The 18,041-nt window shown below is 43.3% G+C and overlaps 1 protein-coding gene across 10 annotated transcripts in view; it reads right to left on the reverse strand.

The window, feature by feature from the left end:
• The window catches only part of TRAF3IP3 (TRAF3 interacting protein 3), a 28,005-nt gene that overhangs the window by 8,954 nt on the left and 1,010 nt on the right, over positions 1 to 18,041 (reverse strand). For 4 of the 10 annotated variants that reach the window (XM_024108350.3, XM_065591473.1, XM_065591470.1 and 1 more), the window contains exons 2-8: positions 10,146 to 10,560; positions 7,911 to 8,046; positions 6,970 to 7,027; positions 6,665 to 6,689; positions 6,093 to 6,122; positions 5,708 to 5,803; positions 542 to 613 (exon numbers count right to left, since the gene is read on the reverse strand). In XM_024108350.3, the coding sequence (XP_023964118.2) occupies positions 542 to 613; positions 5,708 to 5,803; positions 6,093 to 6,122; positions 6,665 to 6,689; positions 6,970 to 7,027; positions 7,911 to 8,046; positions 10,146 to 10,490 (762 nt within the window). In that variant the 5' untranslated portion in view covers positions 10,491 to 10,560. Of the gene's footprint in view, positions 1 to 541; positions 614 to 5,707; positions 5,804 to 6,092; positions 6,123 to 6,664; positions 6,690 to 6,969; positions 7,028 to 7,910; positions 8,047 to 10,145; positions 10,561 to 10,662; positions 10,800 to 11,332; positions 12,606 to 18,041 lie in introns of those variants that run through there. The other 6 variants (XM_065591474.1, XM_042852668.2, XM_024108349.3 and 3 more) reach the window with 3 other exon arrangements.

Consider the following 18,041-nt stretch of genomic DNA (forward strand, 5'->3'; position numbering starts at 1 on the left):
AATTGAACTCACAGTTGATTACGTATTACCAATGGACTCTTAACCCACTGGTAAGAGACAAGCCTAGAAATTCAAAAAGATCCACCAGGACCCAATTCAGGATGGCTCTCTCTCTAATACATTCTCCACGACTTTGTCCTGATTCAGTTTTAAACGTCTCAAACACCACTACCTTTGATGGGCTACTTCCCAGTCTCAGAGATCTCACTGGATCTGAGTATTAGCACGTACATGGATAATAGGGGGACCAGAGGTCCCGATTTTATAGGGACAGTCCCGATTTTTGGGTCTTTTTCTTATATTAGATCCTATTACCCCCCCCACCCCCTGTCCCGATTTTTCACATTTGCTGTCTGGTCACCCTAATGGATAAATGCAACAAGCTGCAGCAAACAATATAACAATTTTTTGACCCTATTTAATAAAAGCCTTCTGGAAAGTAAGACCTGATCTAATTACATTGTTCTGTGTTTTTACTTGCACGCAAAGTTTTTCTTTCTATCTGTTCTCTTTGCTTTTTTTAAAAAGTCTCATATGTTACCTGGGCACAGGTGTGAAGCTGATTTTCAAGGACCCTCAGTTTACCCTTTAGTTTGTCTTCATTCAGCTGACCCTGGAAGAAACAATTGAGGCAAGGTCTGGAATATTGAATTACAGAACAACCTCTGCAGATTGCTAAGTGAATCCATCATACTTTAGCTCACTCATGTTTCTGATTTTTCTTCTGCTCCTAGTGTCGTACCCAGGGCTGGCCAAATTATTTTCAAAGTGAAAGTTTAGATTAACTTTCAAAATTTCAAAAATAAGTGGGAAAAATTTAGAATTTCAAAGTTTTGAAAAAATGAAAAAAAATGAAACACTTGCAGTTCCTCCTCCATCTCCCATTTTTTCCTAGCCAGCTCTATCAATTATAGGAATGCAGGAACTCTCAGAAAAGTTAAAGGCGCAAAGAAGTCATGTAGTTACTCTGGATGACTCTGTACTGAGAACAGAACTGCCCCCAAGTCCACACACACAGCCTTGTTTTCTGCTTCACGATTCTCTCTTGCAACAACATTTTGGCTTACGGCTCCAGCTGGTGGCAGCATCTTGTCTCAGCAGCTTCCATAGAAAACAGATTGGGTTTGCACTACAATGAGCTTTGTTGAGGGTGGAGAGAGGAATGGGGAAACCGAGTCATATTTTTTTTTCCAAACGTAGGTCAGGTTTTGCAGTTGGGTTTGTAAAATGCAGGCTGTATGCAAATCCAGGCAAGGCTTCTAGCAAAGTGCTTGCCTGGACTCTCATCTTCCACCTCTGATCTGAAGGATGTCAGCACCACTGCCACTCACTGTTGTGTGAAGCCACGCTTAACATCCTTTGGGTTATTATTTAATATTCATATCATGGTAGCATCCAGAGGCCCCAAACAAAATCCGAGTCCTGGCATGCTGGGTCCTCTGTCAACACAGAGATGTTTGCACATCCCAGCCCAAAAAGTGCAAAGTCCAATAAATCCAGGCATCAGTTCCCATAACAAACTAGAGGCCAATTGTTTAAGAAAAAAAAAAAAAGGCAATTCTGAGAGAGATTTTTAGATGCAAGATACCGGAAGAGACTTCATGCCACTTTCTACTTTTTAAGCCTGTGGAAAGTGGATGTGAAGCACTGTGAAGTCAGAGTGGTAGCATTTCTCACCCACTCTATACGCATGTAAATGAGCACAGAGGGCCAGATGGGAGAATCAGACTTTGTCTGTACTTGACAGGCTTTGCTGGTACTAGTAGATTTATACCAGCAAACTCACTCCTCCCCCCAAATGGAGATGCAGCTTTCACCCGCAGGAGCTCTTTGGTCCCTGTAACTTAGACCATTTCCCTGAATGGAGTAAGCTCTACTCTACAAAAGGACTCTTTATCCAGAATAACTGTGTCTACACTAAAAAGCGACAAAGAGTCCTGTGGCACCTTATAGACTAACAGACATATTGGAGCATAAGCGTTCGTGGGTGAATAGTCACTTCGTCAGATGCATGGACATGCATCTGATGAAGTGGGTATTCACCCATGAACGCTTATGCTCCAATACGTAATGACAGGTTTCAGAGTAGCAGCCGTGTTAGTCTGTATCCGCAAAAAGAAGAACAGGAGTACTTGTGGCACCTTAGAGACTAACAAATTTATTATAAATTCTAAAAATTCTAATAAATTTGTTAGTCTCTAAGGTGCCACAAGTACTCCTGTTCTTCTTTATGCTCCAATATGTCTGTTAGTCTATAAGGTGCCACAGGACTCTGTCTCTTCTTACAGATCCAGACTAACACGGCTACCCCTCTGATACTGTATCTACACTGGGCTTTTGCCAGCACAGCTATGATGATTACACGTGGGGGGAAAAAATCCCACCTCTCACCAACATAGCTATGGTGGCGAATCTTAAAACTGTTGACAAGGCTCAGGTTGTATGGGATTGCTAAGAAGACACCCCAATGCCCCTCTTAGCTGTTCATTCTCACAGTTACATTAGGGTTGTTCCTCATGTCTGAGTTCTCTTAAGATGGCAGCTCACACTTCTTGCAGATCCCTGCCGCAACAGCCTGAAGGCGGCACAGAAGGGAGCTCAAAGTTAGTCGGAGGCCCAGTGTTTGCCAAAGTGGCCGCTGACTTTGGATGCCTCAATCCTTGGGTACCTCTCGGGCCTGATTTTCAGAGATTGGATGACCTCAATTCTATGTGGAGTCAATAAAAGCTACGGATGTTTGGTACTCTGGATCTCAGGTTGGGGTCCCAAAAATTGGGACATCTATGGTCAATTGCCACTTCAAAATACCTGGCTGCAAAATCCTCCCTCTGCTGCATCCCTGTTCAGCTGTCAGCGAATCACAGGGTGTTTCCTGCGGTGTCCTGGCTAGCCTATGATTGGTAGACTGTATCTGATGTTCCCTCCCTCTTCGCTTTTTTTAAACCTGTCATTTTAAATTCCTGGTTTAAAGAAGCAATTTTAAGCATTGTTTTTGGACTGCATTCCCTTTGCTCAAACACCATGCCCATGCCAAATAAAATGGAGAAAAGTGAACCCTGAAAGTGGCAGCGAGTGGGTGGAAACAGTCTTTAAACTAAACAATGCAGAAAATGTCCCAAATTTCCCAAGGTCAGACAGCATTTTGGGGGATGGGAAAAAATATATGCTGGTGGTGTTTTTACACTTTAAAAGACAAGTCTAAAAAGTCACCACTGGTTACCATAACAACATGAAACTTAGTTAACTCCTTTTGTCTGAAGGTCTCAAAGTATTTTACAAACAGTAACTAAGCTTTACAACAGCCCTGTTGTTATCCTGCTGCTTGCACACGAGGAAACGGAGGCACAGATCGGTTATGCAGGTTGCTGAAGGTTGGTGGCAGAGCTAGGAATAAAACCCAGAGGAAATGGAACCCTACAGTCCTGAACGTAGCCCCTCGGCCCAACTGCTAGATATATTCCTGTTGTACTGATGAACACGTTCATTATATTGGTCTAGATGCACCCACAAATATTAAGTAGGATCCGACAGGGATTCTCAGTGTAATTATGACCAGACCATTGTTGTATAGCATTTTTCTTTTCCCTTCAGACTTTCTATTATAGGAGCTTGGTTCTAAAATGCTGCCTCAAGGTTTGGTGCCTCAGCTAGTTATGGAAACATGGCAACCGTCACCTAATTTGCTTTAGAGAGGCTTCCAGATGGGACCCCTAAGAGTCTGGCAACTTCATTTGCCAGCCTTGGTCTTGCAGAAGCCCCTCTGAGCATTTTCCCCCTGGCCTGTTCTTTTCATCATATGTGCTAAACTATTCCCAGAGGGCCAATTTCTAAATATCATTTACTTTGTTTGCTCTGTTGGCTATAACACCAGCAATAAATACATTTTGATTGTCTCATGAAAGGCTAAAAGCAGAGGGAGCAGAGTAATCTATTTTCTATAGCAAAGACATTAAGAAGCAAAGTGCACCCACCTGTTTCTAATCTGAGGTTTCATGGCTACTTCCTGCCAGTGTGTGTGTCAGCGTGTTTTTTCCTGCTCATATTATATTTGTCAGAAGCATTTTACGGAGGAAGTCTCAAACCGCAGAACATCTTAACACATTTTTTTGCTCCATCTCACCCAATCGCGTTTCTCCTCTGCTCTGACAGAACTCTTTCAGAGCTTTTTTTTTTTTTAGTCGAGTTCCAAATTAACGTTTTTTAACAGCAAATATTTTGCAGTGCGACTTGATTTTAAATTTCTATTTTAAAATTTGCTTTATGACCTAGTCCATAATGCCGTGTACTTTTCAGAAGTAGTTGCTTAATGTCACCTCCAGGCTGCTGGTTAAAAATCTACTCTGGGTCGGCTGTAATCAGAAATTGTTACCATCCAATGCCTGTTGGTGAGCCATGGGAACTAGATTTGGCAGGGTGGAGGCCCTAATTCAGCAGAACACTTAAGGGTGTGTTTGTTTAAGTGTTTTGCTGATTCAGGGCCCTGGGCCCGTGCTTTGTGAAGTGTCCATATAACATAAACTGCCGCCGCAGCTGGCTTTAGGTCATCTCCTGATCGCTTGTCTCAACGGAGCGGCAAAGAAGTGAACAGACTTCAACTTTGAGGGGCTCCCTCCAACATATATCAAGAATGGATTGAGATACAGTGCGTGGGAGACGCTTGCGCTGCTGCTGTCTGTGTTGTATCTGTTCTGGCGGATAAATAGATATATTCTGCCTCCAGGATTGAGAGTCTAGCACCTTCACCAGAATGAAATTCTTTCCCACACACCGGTGGTTTAAACTGAGGTGCCTGCTCCGTCTGGTTCTCGATTCATTCTTGGCACTGTTATTTAGTACCTCGTCTTGGCAGCTTTTGGCAGGAGAACACACTGAAACAAGCTGTTGCTGAGTTTACGGAGGCTATCCCTCTTGTTAAAATCCCTCTTTTTCCCCTCTGTTTCTATGCATGAAATGGAGTGGTGGTGGTTGTTTTTAAAATCAGTGTTTTCTCAATTGAAAAATGGCGCTTCAATCTAAATGAAAAATTGTGTGAAAAAATTCATTTTGTCTCAAATCTTTTTTGGTCTCCCCTCGCCCCTCAAAAAAATTGAAACAAAAGTTTGTTTCAAAATGAAAACTTTTTTCAGGGGGGCAATTAAGATTTTTTTATGGTCTTTCCCCCCCCGCGATCTTAGACTTTTTTCTTATTGGAAAAGTGGGAGAAACATGAGTGACAGAAAATGGGGGAAAATCCTCAAAACTTTTAAAAAAAGAAACACGATGAGAAACATTTTTAGTTCATAACTTAATGAAAACTTATGTTGCATCCCAACATTTTTTGTCCAAAAAAAGAATAAAAAAAAAAGAATGAAAATTTCAAACAAAAAGAAAGTTTTCATCAACAATGGAGAGTTGTTTTTCAGCTGGCTCTAAAATGAAACAGTATTGGAGAGGAAGGGCAATGATATTCACATGCTAAATAGTTCTGAGCACAGTCATGTCCCCTTGCAGACACAGCTCAGCTTCAGAGCTATACCATCTTCTCCATTAGGAGAGAAGGATAATCCCAAAATTAGAAGACCCCAGAAGCAGAGCTGGAATTCAGCTGGCAGAAATAAGCAAGACCTGATGGGGTTTTCCCCTTGCACACATGGCTGGGACTCTGCCCTGGCAGATCCTGGCATAATCCTAAAGCCGACTAGAAGTACGCAGCGTAGTCATTTGGTACCTTCCAAGATTTTTCTGATGCTTGCAGCAATGTGGATAAAAGCTCCTGTAAAATCACCATCTTCTGCTTCAGCAGCAGCTCTCGATGTAACGCCTCCTGTAGACAAAATGAGAAAGCCAGGCTAATATAGGTGCTCTGAATGTGTCTCAGTGACCCTAGTTCATCTGGACATCCAGCGGAGACCTGTTTCCCCTCTAGGACTCATTATAGCTATTTTCACTCCTCACTATGTTTTGGGAACTTATTCCCTGGGCTTCAGTAACTGCTCCTTTTGTTTTCCTGGCCACCTTAAAACTAGGTGCATGATACCAGTTTAGTAAAAGCTACCTCCTCACACTCACCCGCCACCCATTTCTAGAACTGTATTTATCATTTTTGTGCTTACCTTGAGGTAGTTGGAAAGTTGAATTATTTCCTAAAAGTGAAAGAAAAGTGCAGAAAAATCCAGATTCAGTTCGTGCAAACCTTCTATTTGGTTATATTTTTAAATCAATCACTTAGTCCATAAAGGAAAAGATTTCGCAAGAAACTGCAATCAGTGGTATGAGTTCTAACAAGAATTAAACGGGGACCCTAAGTTATCACATTCTCTGGGCAATGATAATAAGCTGTATAGACCTTTACGGTGCTTAGGCTTGTGCAATAATACAACTGTTCTGTCATTCATTGGCTAAACCCAAAGTAGGTATTTTACCGCAATCAGTGCTTTCCCTGGAACAAGACTGTCCCTGTCTACTGCATTAGATGTACTGTCCTAGATCTTCCTGTCAGTAAATTAGTTTCCAGCAATCTCTGTCATCTACATTCCAATAAGAAATAATCAGGAACAAATCCTGCTTTCATTGACACTGTTCAAACCCTGGAAGTGCAGAATTTGGCCCTTTAACGTTAATGTTTCTTAGGACAACAGGATTCTTATAGGCATTTCCGTACAGGTTATTCGTATATTTTGCTTACCTTATCTAATACTGCTATCCCACAGCTAAATTAAAAAAAAAGACAAGGATTTTCTTAGGATGGACATGATACAGATTTATGAAAAAGATCACAAGAATGGATGCACTGAAAATACTTGTTAGGTAGAGGAGCAATCATATGACGATTCATAGAACAATAAATAATGCCTATAAGAATAATTCTTTTCACTTGTATAGCACCTTGTATCTAAGTACATCAAAGTGCCTTTACAGGTATCAGTGACTCCCCAGCCACGCAGAAGCAGGAAGAATGTGCTCCTAATAGATAGATGACAAAATACTTACTCCGTTTGTTGGCTTGAATTTTTCTTTATTGCACTAGAATCTGTTAATGTTTGAGTGCCTGTTAAGATAAAATTGAGAGTGTGGACTACTGATTCCTAAATTGTCAGCAGATAGCTAGTATAAAACCCTTCATTCACAGCTGCACCTTTCATTCTGAAGGCTCATAAAGCACTTTACCAACTATATATAGGGATTATTCCAACCCATCACAGAAAAGCAGCCATTGCTGGGATGACGCATGGCAGTTTAAACTGCACACTGCAGCCTAACACAACAATTTAGGGCGGGAGTATGCAGCTGAAAATGCAAGTGGAATTTAAGTAATTTACCTAAGCTAAAATTTGGCCAAGCTACTGGCAAACACGCCTATTTCTGAGAAAAGCGCCATGGAGAGTTTAATGATCACAAGTGTGCAGAGCCTCCATTTTACGTTTGCATGGAATGATGGCTCCCTCTGCAGCACGGTGCCATTTTGCAGCAGGCTGGGGCACCCAGGTCATTATTGACTCAGCACAAAGAATAGCACCGGGTGAATCAACGTATTCTTATCATGCATGGTTTGGAAAGGGAAAAATGTCAGATTTGGCTGATACAGAACATCCTCCTTCAACACTGGAACAGGGCTTCTAGGAACAGGAACTCTTTTGGCATGTGTTAGTATTGTGTCTGATCCTGCTCCCAGGCAATTCAAAGGCAAAACACCCATTGATTTTCAGAGGTGCAGGTTCCAGCACATTGTGATTTGGCACCTGAGGGGATTCTTTATCAATACAGACCCTCTTTCTCGGCTTGCTTTGGGAGTCCAAACCAAAATCATCCAAGTGATTCCCTTGAACCTCGGAGGTTTCAATAAAATGCAGCCCCCCCCCCCCCCCCCGATCCCAGTAAGCCTGAGTTCCCTTTTGCAAAATCTAAGCCTCATTTAGCCAGTCTTCTTGTACCTCGGCTAAGCTTGGCGATGTCTTTGGGGAGGATGTTTTGTGATGAAACGCCACAGGAGTGCCAGTTGTTCTGCGTGCGAGGATCGTTGAGACTGTGCTGGGGATGCTTGTGATGGACCATGGAGGTGCTGTTATTCTGAAATGAAATGAGAGTTTAATTTTTATAATGGCCTATTAAAAATCAGGAGAGAAAAGGGGAAGCAACTAACCAAGTGGCATGGTGTCACTTTGAATTGTATAGATCAGGGGTAGGCAACCTATGGCACGTGTGCCAAAGGCAGCACGCGAGCTGATTTTCAGTGGCACTCACACTGCCCAGGTCCTGGCCACCGGTCCGGGGAGCTCTGCATTTTAATTTAATTTTAAATGAAGCTTCTTAAACATTTTAAAAACCTTATTTACTTTACATACAACAATAGTTTAGTTATATATTATAAAATAATAGAAAGAGACCTTTTAAAAACGTTAAAATGTATTACTGGCACGCGAAACCTTAAATCAGAGTGAATAAATGAAGACTCGGCACACCGCTTCTGAAAGGTTGCCGACCCCTGGTATAGACTGTGCGACTGACCTGGGGAATAACATGGGTGGAGACTGAGGGTTACAGTGATTTTTGGGTTCAAGGCCTAATTTTTCAGAAGGTGCTGAGCACCCGCAACTCCCACTGGAGTCAGTGCAAGGTGTAGCCGCTCAGCAACACTGACAGGGGCAGTGGGGGAACCTGCTAACTGCAGGTAGACTGTGAAGCTGCAGGGAAAGAAAGTGCCTCTGAGACTCTGAGAGGCAAGGAGGCCAGTTGCTTCACTAACCACACGGAGAGTAAGAAAAGAGCTTTTGATGCCCTGAGTTAGTTCCTGGCTAGCATTGCTGCTAGCAGCTGGCTAGCTTTAGGCTTAGATATTTGTTCTGCACTCATCAGAGTTATGTCCGAGTGCCTCTCCAGGATCTCTGGTAGTAAGAGCATGAACTCTTTTCTCCCTTACTTCAGTTCCTCAGAGCCCCCTGCAGGTACTAGGATGAGAGTGATTCTGCAGCCAAAGTTACAGGCACATGGGCTGCAAGCATGTGAATGCCTGCTCCAAGACTTGCTGTCTGGATTGTAATTAAACCCAGCGATCAAAAGAAGTAAACGGTAGCATGAGGTACATAATTGTCCTCCACAATCATGCCTTGTAGAGGAGCCCACAGGACATGTCTGTGCTTTTATTTGATTGTCCTTGGTTGTTGATTTCAGTTAAAAGCCCCTTGGATAACTTTACTTAGGTACGAAAACAGATGGGGGGGATTATTTCATTTGAAAGGCTGTGAGTTTAGAAGGTACAACCTGATTGTCTGACTCTGAAGCATTTATGTATGATCTTAATCAGGTTTTATTAAATGCATTGGCTCATCTGGTTCATTGCTGGCTGCGTATAACATCGGTAGGCTTGGCAGAGTCATTTTGATTTTTATCAATTTAATTTTTCACAGTTGAGAGAAATTATGGGGCAGTCAACATTACTTGACAAAATATGCAAAGTAAATATCCTTAAATCAAACTCTAATAAGTTCTCAAACAGCATTTTTTAAACTTTGCCTATCTGTACATTTTGGTTACTATAGATGAAAATACTTTATTGGTTGTATATGTATGGTGATATCAATGTATACCAATGTTAACTGATAAAAATCTAATACTTCCAAGCCTAAATATAGGATAATGTGTAGTTTGTAAGAAGGATGCTGAAATTAGGATACAATCAGACACTCATTACTAACTCAACATGAGAAAATTCCTCCCACTAAAGATGCTGGCGGGAAGTCATGCTTCCATAGGTTCACCCAAAGAGAGCCAACTGCTTATGGTGATCATCTCAGATCTTTTGATGAGAATGAGAGGCAATTTGCACCAGTGGAAAACAATTATTTTGCTACCAAAATGCAGGTTTGAACTACGAGAAATGGCTGCAAATCTCCATCTGGGTCAAAGTTCAGGATTTAGAAGGCAGGAGAGGAACACGACGAGAGTGACAGGACAAAATCTTGCCCTGGATCAAGTTTGTGAATCGTCAAGGAAATATCCATTTTTGTCAGTGAATTCTCAGTTTTTGCCATCAAATATTTAGACCCTAATCCCAAACCTCTTGTAGTCAATGGAAAGACTCCCATTGATTCCAGTGAACATTGGATAAAGCCCATCATAATTAGCCAACCTTCTATTAAAAGTATGATTGTCATAGCTGCAGCTGTTACCTGGAGGGATGTGGGTGACCTCAGATCCATCCAGGAGGATGCTTCCTTGGGGGTGCCTGTTGCACACTCTTGTCCCGGAGATGCTGGTGTCCCAGTAGGAAACCTCACTTGTTTCTTTCCTTCTTCGGTGGCTAAGTTCCTTCTCTTCAGGAACTCTTTCTGGCGGGGGCTCTGGGACTGCTCCTCTGACTCCTTTTTCCGACATTGCCCCACATGGCGACATGTGGTGACATTGTTTCTCCTCCACAAGCTCTCACGGGTCTCGTGCCGGCGCTCGCACTTCTCGTCGTAACTCTCACTCAGACGCCTGCACCGGCGCGGGGACTTCTCAGTTCGACTGATCATATTGTCCACGGCTCCACACACAACACACCAACCTGTGATGATCTCCTGGCTGCTTTGGTGAAGTTCTTTCCTAATGAAACCAAAGGGGGGAAGAGACATTTTAAGTGAAAACGAATGATCAGGCTGGAGGTTGAATAAATGTATGAAAGACACCAACTCTAGGAATATTCACCTTATTCAGTGGATGCAGGTGGCATCCTTTTTCCAACATCTCTCTACACCCAGCCATAGATAAATATACACACACACACTTGGGAGCTAATAAAGGATTGCTCCTTGAAGTAGATTTTCCAGTGTTTTATCCAGTTCAGTTTCAAGTGATGAAGTTTCTACCACCTTCCTTGGGAGATTTATTCTTCAGTCTTAGATCTTGCCATTATCAAATACCTCCTGCTGTTCAGTCTAAATTTTTTTTTGCTCAGTTTCGGCCTCCTGCTCCTAGTTATAACCCCTTGGCCCACCTAAAAAAGTAAGACTGCAGCAAGAATAATGGCTCCTGGTATTTCCGTAGTAGTGGCCTTGCATTCCTTTCCTGCATACATATATTTTTCCAGTCTGTTCCAAAAGACTAACTGTAGATGTAGGAAATTTGCTATTATATAATTTACTTTTCATGCAGCTGCATGTATTTCTAAATCCTGTTTGCCTTCTGTGCACGCCCAGAGAGACCTGGGACATGGAGCTCGTGTTACCACACTGCATGGGTTTTTCTATAGAATCTTTGGGAAAATCCCAGGTTGTTTCTGTCTCATCAGTTTTAAGAGCTCTTACTATCTGAAGCTAATGGTCACCCTAATGTTGAGTGCTGCATTATTTTAGCTCCTCTTCCTTACCCCACTCACCTTTTGCAATAGCTTGACTTAAATGGTACATTCCAGTTTGCACTCTGCACGTTTTTCTTTCCTTTTCCTCACAAAAGCTTGTCTGGCTCTAATGCCGTGTCCTTAATTCTCCTGGCTAGTGGCACTGCCTCCTGTCCCCTTCTGTTGTAAATATTAAATACATTAATGTTTACTCTTGTTAGAAACATTGTTGGACTCGAGATGAGGGGAGAGCAAGCAGGAGAGCTGAATGGCACGGCTCAGCCCAGTGGGTTTACCTCCACTTCTGTTTGTGTATAGCTCAAGCAAAGCAGGTAGATTGCACCAGAAGCCTGCCCTGAGAATGAGCTCCTTTGTTTGGGCTTTACCTCCCTACACTGTGTACATGTGCACAGTGAATGATAATCCCTTCCCGCCACTTCCTCCTACAGAATTCTTTGCTCACTTGCAAGCTTCCCTCTTACTTGCTTTACTAGACTGTGGCCACATGGGAGGTGTTTGGGTCTTCTCTTCACCAGTGAGGGAGAAAACAGAGCACAATATGACACACACTGACAAAATCCCTAAAATGTTACATTTTCCCTCCTACTCCTCCTTATTAGCCAGCACAGGGATTCCCTGCTCCTTGATCCAGACGGATAATCCTCATGCACATTCCAGAAATGTTGCTAGGAGGATCATGTGAAGATGTTAGGCATTCTGCTGAGCAGTTTGGGATTGGATTAGTGCTCCAGTGGGTGGGAGTGGCTGTCAGCCAAAATACTTTACTCTATTGCCTGCCAGCCCAAGTGCTCTCTTTTTGGCCTGTTGTATTTGGACAGTGAGATTCTCTTAGTTAGTTATTATTGATCATGTTTATTATGCAGGACCAAAGGGCCAGCCAAGAATGGGGTCCCATTGTGCTAAGCATGGCACAAACCCAGAGTAGCAGCTGCAGGGTGGGGGAAGGGGTAGAACACACAAGCAAAGTGAACAATGTGATGGCAGTGATGCGGGGGGGACGGGGGGTTAGGAGGTGATCAGCTAAATGGGAAGGGAAAGGCGAGGGGGACAGGGCAGAGGAGGAAGAGGGCAGTGAAGTTGAGGTGAAGAGTCCGAGGGAGGTGGAGGGTTGGAACAAACAGCCAGTCAGCACAAGGAAAAACTCTGGAAAACTCTCTGAATGTCCCGAGGTCCCTGCTTTGGCCAATTCTGTAGCTGCTCCTATGGCCGGTTCCTCCCTGCAGTTTTTCCCCAAGGACACATAGCTGGTAGGGTGCAGGGGGTGGAGGGCATCACCTGGGTCCTAGTGCCCACACAGTGTGCGATGGAGGGGTCTCCCCTGCACGGTTCTGGGTGTTGTGGGGAGGCGTATCACACTGCAGCCCTGGGATGGAATATCCATTTTATTTTGACCGGCTAACAGGATCCAAACCAAGGGTCTGGCTCTCCTTTCACTCACCCTGGTTTTATCTCCATTGACTCCAGCGGAGTTACTGTGGATTGATACAGGTGCAAATGAGAGAAAAAAGCAAATTCCCATCTCCAGATTTTCAAAAGTGCTCAGAGCCAGCAGCCCCCATTCAGAACAATGGAGAATCTTCTCTATCCCCACTGAGGACAATAGGAGCTGTTGAGTGTGAAGCTCTTTTGAATATTTAGAGTATATCTGCACTGCAGCTGGGAACGATGCTCCCTGCCCAGTGAGACAGACTCCAGCTCAGGGCTGCCCAGAGGATTCAGGGGGCCCGGGGCAAAGCAATTTCGGGGGCCCCTTCCATAAAAGAAAGTTGTAATACTATAGAATACTATATTCTCGTGGGGGCCCCTGCAGGGCCTGGGGCAAATTGCCCCAATTGCCGCCCTCCCCACCCCCCCGGCAGCCCTGCTCCTGCTAGCAGAGCTTGAGCTAGCATGCTAGAAACAGCAGTGTGCACGTTGTCGTTCAGATGGCAGACGGACTCTCAAGCCCACCTGACCCCCTGGGTCTGAGCTTGGGTGGCTAGCCCTGAGTAGCTTCCACACTGCTATTTTTGGCACACTAGCTCAAGCCCTGCTACCAAAAAAAAAAAAAAAGCCGTTGCAGCAGGCATTTCAAGGCTTTTATGGATGACTACTAACAAAGGAAGGGAAGAAAGGAATATATAGATTAGCCAAGAAACACAGAGGACTCGGCAGCTGCGAAGTGTGTCAAAGAAGAAAACAGAAGAGAACTGGTGGAAGATGGTGAAATTATTAGGAGATGGCCGAGGTTTGGGAAGTATGCGCAAGCAGCAGCTTCATAAGACCTATGACCAGGGTGGAGCTTCAGCCCTGAAGACGATGAAACATGGGAATGCAGTGGCATTGGACCGTGTACCAAAGGAGGCATTTAAAGCATTCACCCATGAGGTCGTGGTGATGATGACAGAGTTCTTCAACTTAATTCTCTGTACTGGGAAATGCCCGACAAGTGGAGAAAGAGCATATTGGTCCCTATCTTCAAGCGTAAGGGAGATGTGCAGGAATGTAGTAATTACCAACCCATCTGTGATGCTCTCCTCAGGGAGTCCAGAACCATAAGCTCACTGTGTTACCTCTCTGCCTCAGCAAGAGAGCACTTTCCTGGAGCGTAAACAGTGTGACAGCCTCCTGCTACACCACTCTGTCCACCTCACCAGCAAATATCTCCAGACTCTGCCATTCTAAACTTTGCCTTGCAGGTAACATTTAGTGAACCCAGGTTCCTGAGTCCCCTACAGGCATCTTTCTGCAGCGAGCAGTCCCTCTCACTTGGATGCTCATCGAAATTAATAAAGTCTCCTGTCTCCAAAGAGACAGAATACACCTCAGCCTGTTGGCTCAGTTGAGGATATGCGCCTCACTTTAATATAACAGGATGGGGTTGGTTGATAGTAAAACTAATAATAAGTTGATTAATACAAATATAGATTTAAGTGATTGTGAGCAAAAGAAAAGAGACAGGTCTGGTTACAAACCAAACAAAAATAACTTACTTCCTAGTGACGGAAATTTAACTTTAACAAGCTATAATCTTTGCCTGAGCAACTTTCTCACTCACTTCAAGCTATCAGCATCCCCAGCCACTCAGGCAGAAGGATCCACCATTCACAGCATCAACGGGTGCTGATCCCTTTGTCTCCACTCAGGCAGAAGGATCCACCATTCACAGCATCAATGGGTGCTGATCCCTTTGTCTCCACTTAAGCAGAAGGATCCACCATTCACAGCGTCAACGGGTGCTGATCCCTTTGTCTCCTAAGTGATGGATAACAAAGGAGTCCCCTTTTTGTCCTTTTATAGTCCAAAAAGCCTTTTGAAATGTGTTCTTTGAAAATAAACCCAAAGTTCCTCTCCCCTGCTGCTTGTTCTTCGGGGTGCAGGTGCCATCCCCTTCTTCATCCTCGGGTCAATTTGCTTTTTTTGATTCACTCGATCACTTTGTTTACCTTTGATACAAATGTCTTTCTATTGTCCTGTGCTTGTAATCAAGCCAGGATGTTTTTCTCTTCCACTTGTTTGCTTGATCCATGCAGACAGGTAAATCCACATTCCTTTGTCTAGGGAAGGCTGGTTAATCAACTGCCTCCACAACATATTTTAAGAACATATTTCCAGCATACCTACATAACTCTCTATAGACAACCCGTACACACACCACACATGTTTTTTTAGGATACTCTATGAGACGTAGTTTGGCTAAATATTCTGTTGGGTGCACTCTTCGCTAATTGGCGTAAAGGGGCTCTCAGGGTCACACCATCAAGTTAATGGGTAACACTATGAAATGGCTAGAAAGAATTATAGCGAGAAGATTTTAGCAGGAGCTGGACCATCAAATATATGACAACCCATTTGGGTTTATGCTCGGAAGGTCGACAATGGAGGCAGTATTTGCAACCTGAATATTGCAGTAGAAGTACGGGAATAATGCATGGAGCTGCACTTAGTGTTTGTAGATTTAGAGAAGGTTTATGGCAGGGTTCCTAGAGAATTGCTTTGGTGGTGCCTTTGGTTGGGCAATCTGCCAGAGACACATGTTCAGACTGTGATGGATATGTATGAAGATAGCACGACAGTAGTGAGAAGCATTACTGAGAGTGTAGGTCTACATCAAGGATCAACCTTAAACCCAGTCCTATTTGTGATTGCAATGGACGCCTTGATGCAGGAGATTAGGGGAGAGGCTCCATGGAGCATGCTTTTTGCCGATGACATTATTTTGTGCTGTGAAGATAAATACAAACTGGAAAGTGGCCTAGAACTATGGAGGAAAATGGCTTAAGAATCAGCCGACAAAAGATGGAATACATGCAATGCTTTGTTGAGAGGGGCAACATGAAGCCAGTAAAACTAGATGTACAGAGTTAAAGGCTGTGAAATAACTTACATACCTCAGTGTACTGTGGAGCCACGGTGGGGATGTGGATGCAGACGTTAGGAATCACCCGACGAGCACTTGGTGTAAACGAAGCGAGCTGACAGGAATTCTCTGCGATAAGGATATGCCAAGTAAACTAAAGACCCAAGTGTATAAGATCATGATTAAGTCAGCCATGATATGTGAGTCAGAATGCTGACCAATGAAGCAGAGAGAACAACTACTACTTCACACTGCCAACAGGAGAATGCTCAAGCAGGTGCTGGGTAAGACAAGAGCTGACAAGCTATGCAATGAAATGGTACAAGCCAGGATTCAGGTAGCCTCCATCACAGAAAAGCTGAGGGACTATAGACTGAGACGACTGGGTCATGTGAAATGACAAGATGTAGGATGTGTTGGCCACAGAGTTCAAAAGCTAGTAGTCCCAGGACAAAGACCAGCTAAAAAAGGTGGTTTGAGATGCTGAAGGAAGATATGAAGAAGGTTGATGTCAGCTTGGAAGACACACTCGACAAGAACACTTGGAAACTAAGAACCAAAGCTATAGACCCTGATTGACGGGAGAAGGTGAAGAGGAGCTCAAGCCCTGCTAGCACAAGTCTGTCTCCCTGAGCTGGGAGACATGATCCCAGCTGCAGTGTAAACGTACCCATAGAGCGTGATTTTCAAGGGTGTGAAGCATGGACCTAACTCTGTTCCTACTGAAGTCGGTGGGAGTTTTACCATTCACTTCAACAGGAGCAGAGTTAGGCCAAGGCGGAATCCTTTTGAAAAATCCCAACCTTAGTGACTGGAGAACATCAAATGATTCAATCATTAGGGTGCAGTTCTGATAAGTACCCAAGGTTTTACCTTAGGGTCACATTCTGCTCTGGGTTGTATAGAAGTCAAACTGGGAGTAACATCACTAAGTGGATGCACTCCTGATTTACACCAGTGTAAGTGTGAGCAGAGTCAGCCCTTTTACAATAATTTAAACAAAAACTAAAAGAAGTTTTTGATGGTGTCTGGTGGTTGGTTGGAAATGGAGATTGGAAATAGGGAGAGACTGCTCTCTTTCAGCTTTAGGTTTCCTATTCATAGCAGATCATAGAGCTTTGGAGGACACATGCCAGCATCTGTTCACTTGGCAAGAACATAAACTGGCACCCACCATATGCATAAAGTGTCTGAGCTGGGGCTCTTGCCACTGGACCAGTAGGCTTATAAGAGTGTGGTAGTAATATCCATTCCTAGCAAATATTTTTCAGATTCTCATTAACGTATATTCTATTGTTTTCATAGCAATCATTTGTTACAGTCGTTAATGTCTTCGTAAGCTAGACAGCTTCATACACCCTTGTACTCAGAGCTGAAAGACAGACTAATTGAGATGTAGATAGATAAGATCAAATTCCTATCCAAATCCTTTCAAAGTTCTGGGCACTCTCTATCCAGGTACTTATAATGCTCCCATCACTCTTGAGTCTGAGAGTCTGACTGCCTGAAAGAAAAAATGTATCAACTAAAGTGAAGAAAAAATAAAGAAAATTAGTCTCTGAAAAAAACAGGTTAAACGTTGTTCACTCTCAAATAAAAATAAGCGATTTCACTAGCATTTCTTTGTCCCAAACAACTGGAAAATCACTGACTTTGATGGAAACACTGAGGGCAATTAGTGGCATCAATTAAAAAGTTTGCAAGGTTTTGGGGAAGGGGGAGGAAAGATGGGGGGATTTTATGATTATCTGCCCCACAGAATAGTATAGCTACCTATAAGAAACCACACAGATAAACACATTTCTTATAATGGCACAGCCAGAGCATGTCACTGAAATGTTTTCCTTTAACTAGAAGAACTCCTTTCCAATATGAGAACAGCCTTTTAATAACTATCCAAAGGGCTTCTGCTTTTATGTAGGAGAAATATATGCAAACTAGCTATCAACGCATCACCTTAAATGCTCCCCCAGCCAACTAGGAAAATGAAGACTTCCAAGATAATATTGAAATGAATCACTTTCTAAATGGCCCTGTATTGGCCATTCTAAATGGGTTTTTTGGGGTTTTTTTTCATTATTTGTTTGGAGATGCTGCTGACTCTCAAACCTCTCACTGTCCCTGAAATGTCCTTTTTTCACTTAATTTTTCCACTCGTCCCCCTCTGTGTCTCATCAAAATCTGCTATTCATTTGTTTTTATTGTTGCAAGCTTTCAGCTGGAGAAATAATAGAACTGGGGAACTCACATTATAAAATGCTTAAAATGTTGTTTCCGCACAGCTTTTATGGTCTTGACTTAATAGTTTCATTGTGGCCCGCGTTCTGGGCTTTCTCTCTCATGCCCAATCTTCCTCAGCACAGCAGGCTAAGGGTAGATCTGGTGAAC

The sequence above is a fragment of the Chrysemys picta genome, chromosome 4 (assembly GCF_011386835.1).
Source record: "Chrysemys picta bellii isolate R12L10 chromosome 4, ASM1138683v2, whole genome shotgun sequence".
Taxonomy (NCBI): Eukaryota; Metazoa; Chordata; order Testudines; family Emydidae; genus Chrysemys; species Chrysemys picta.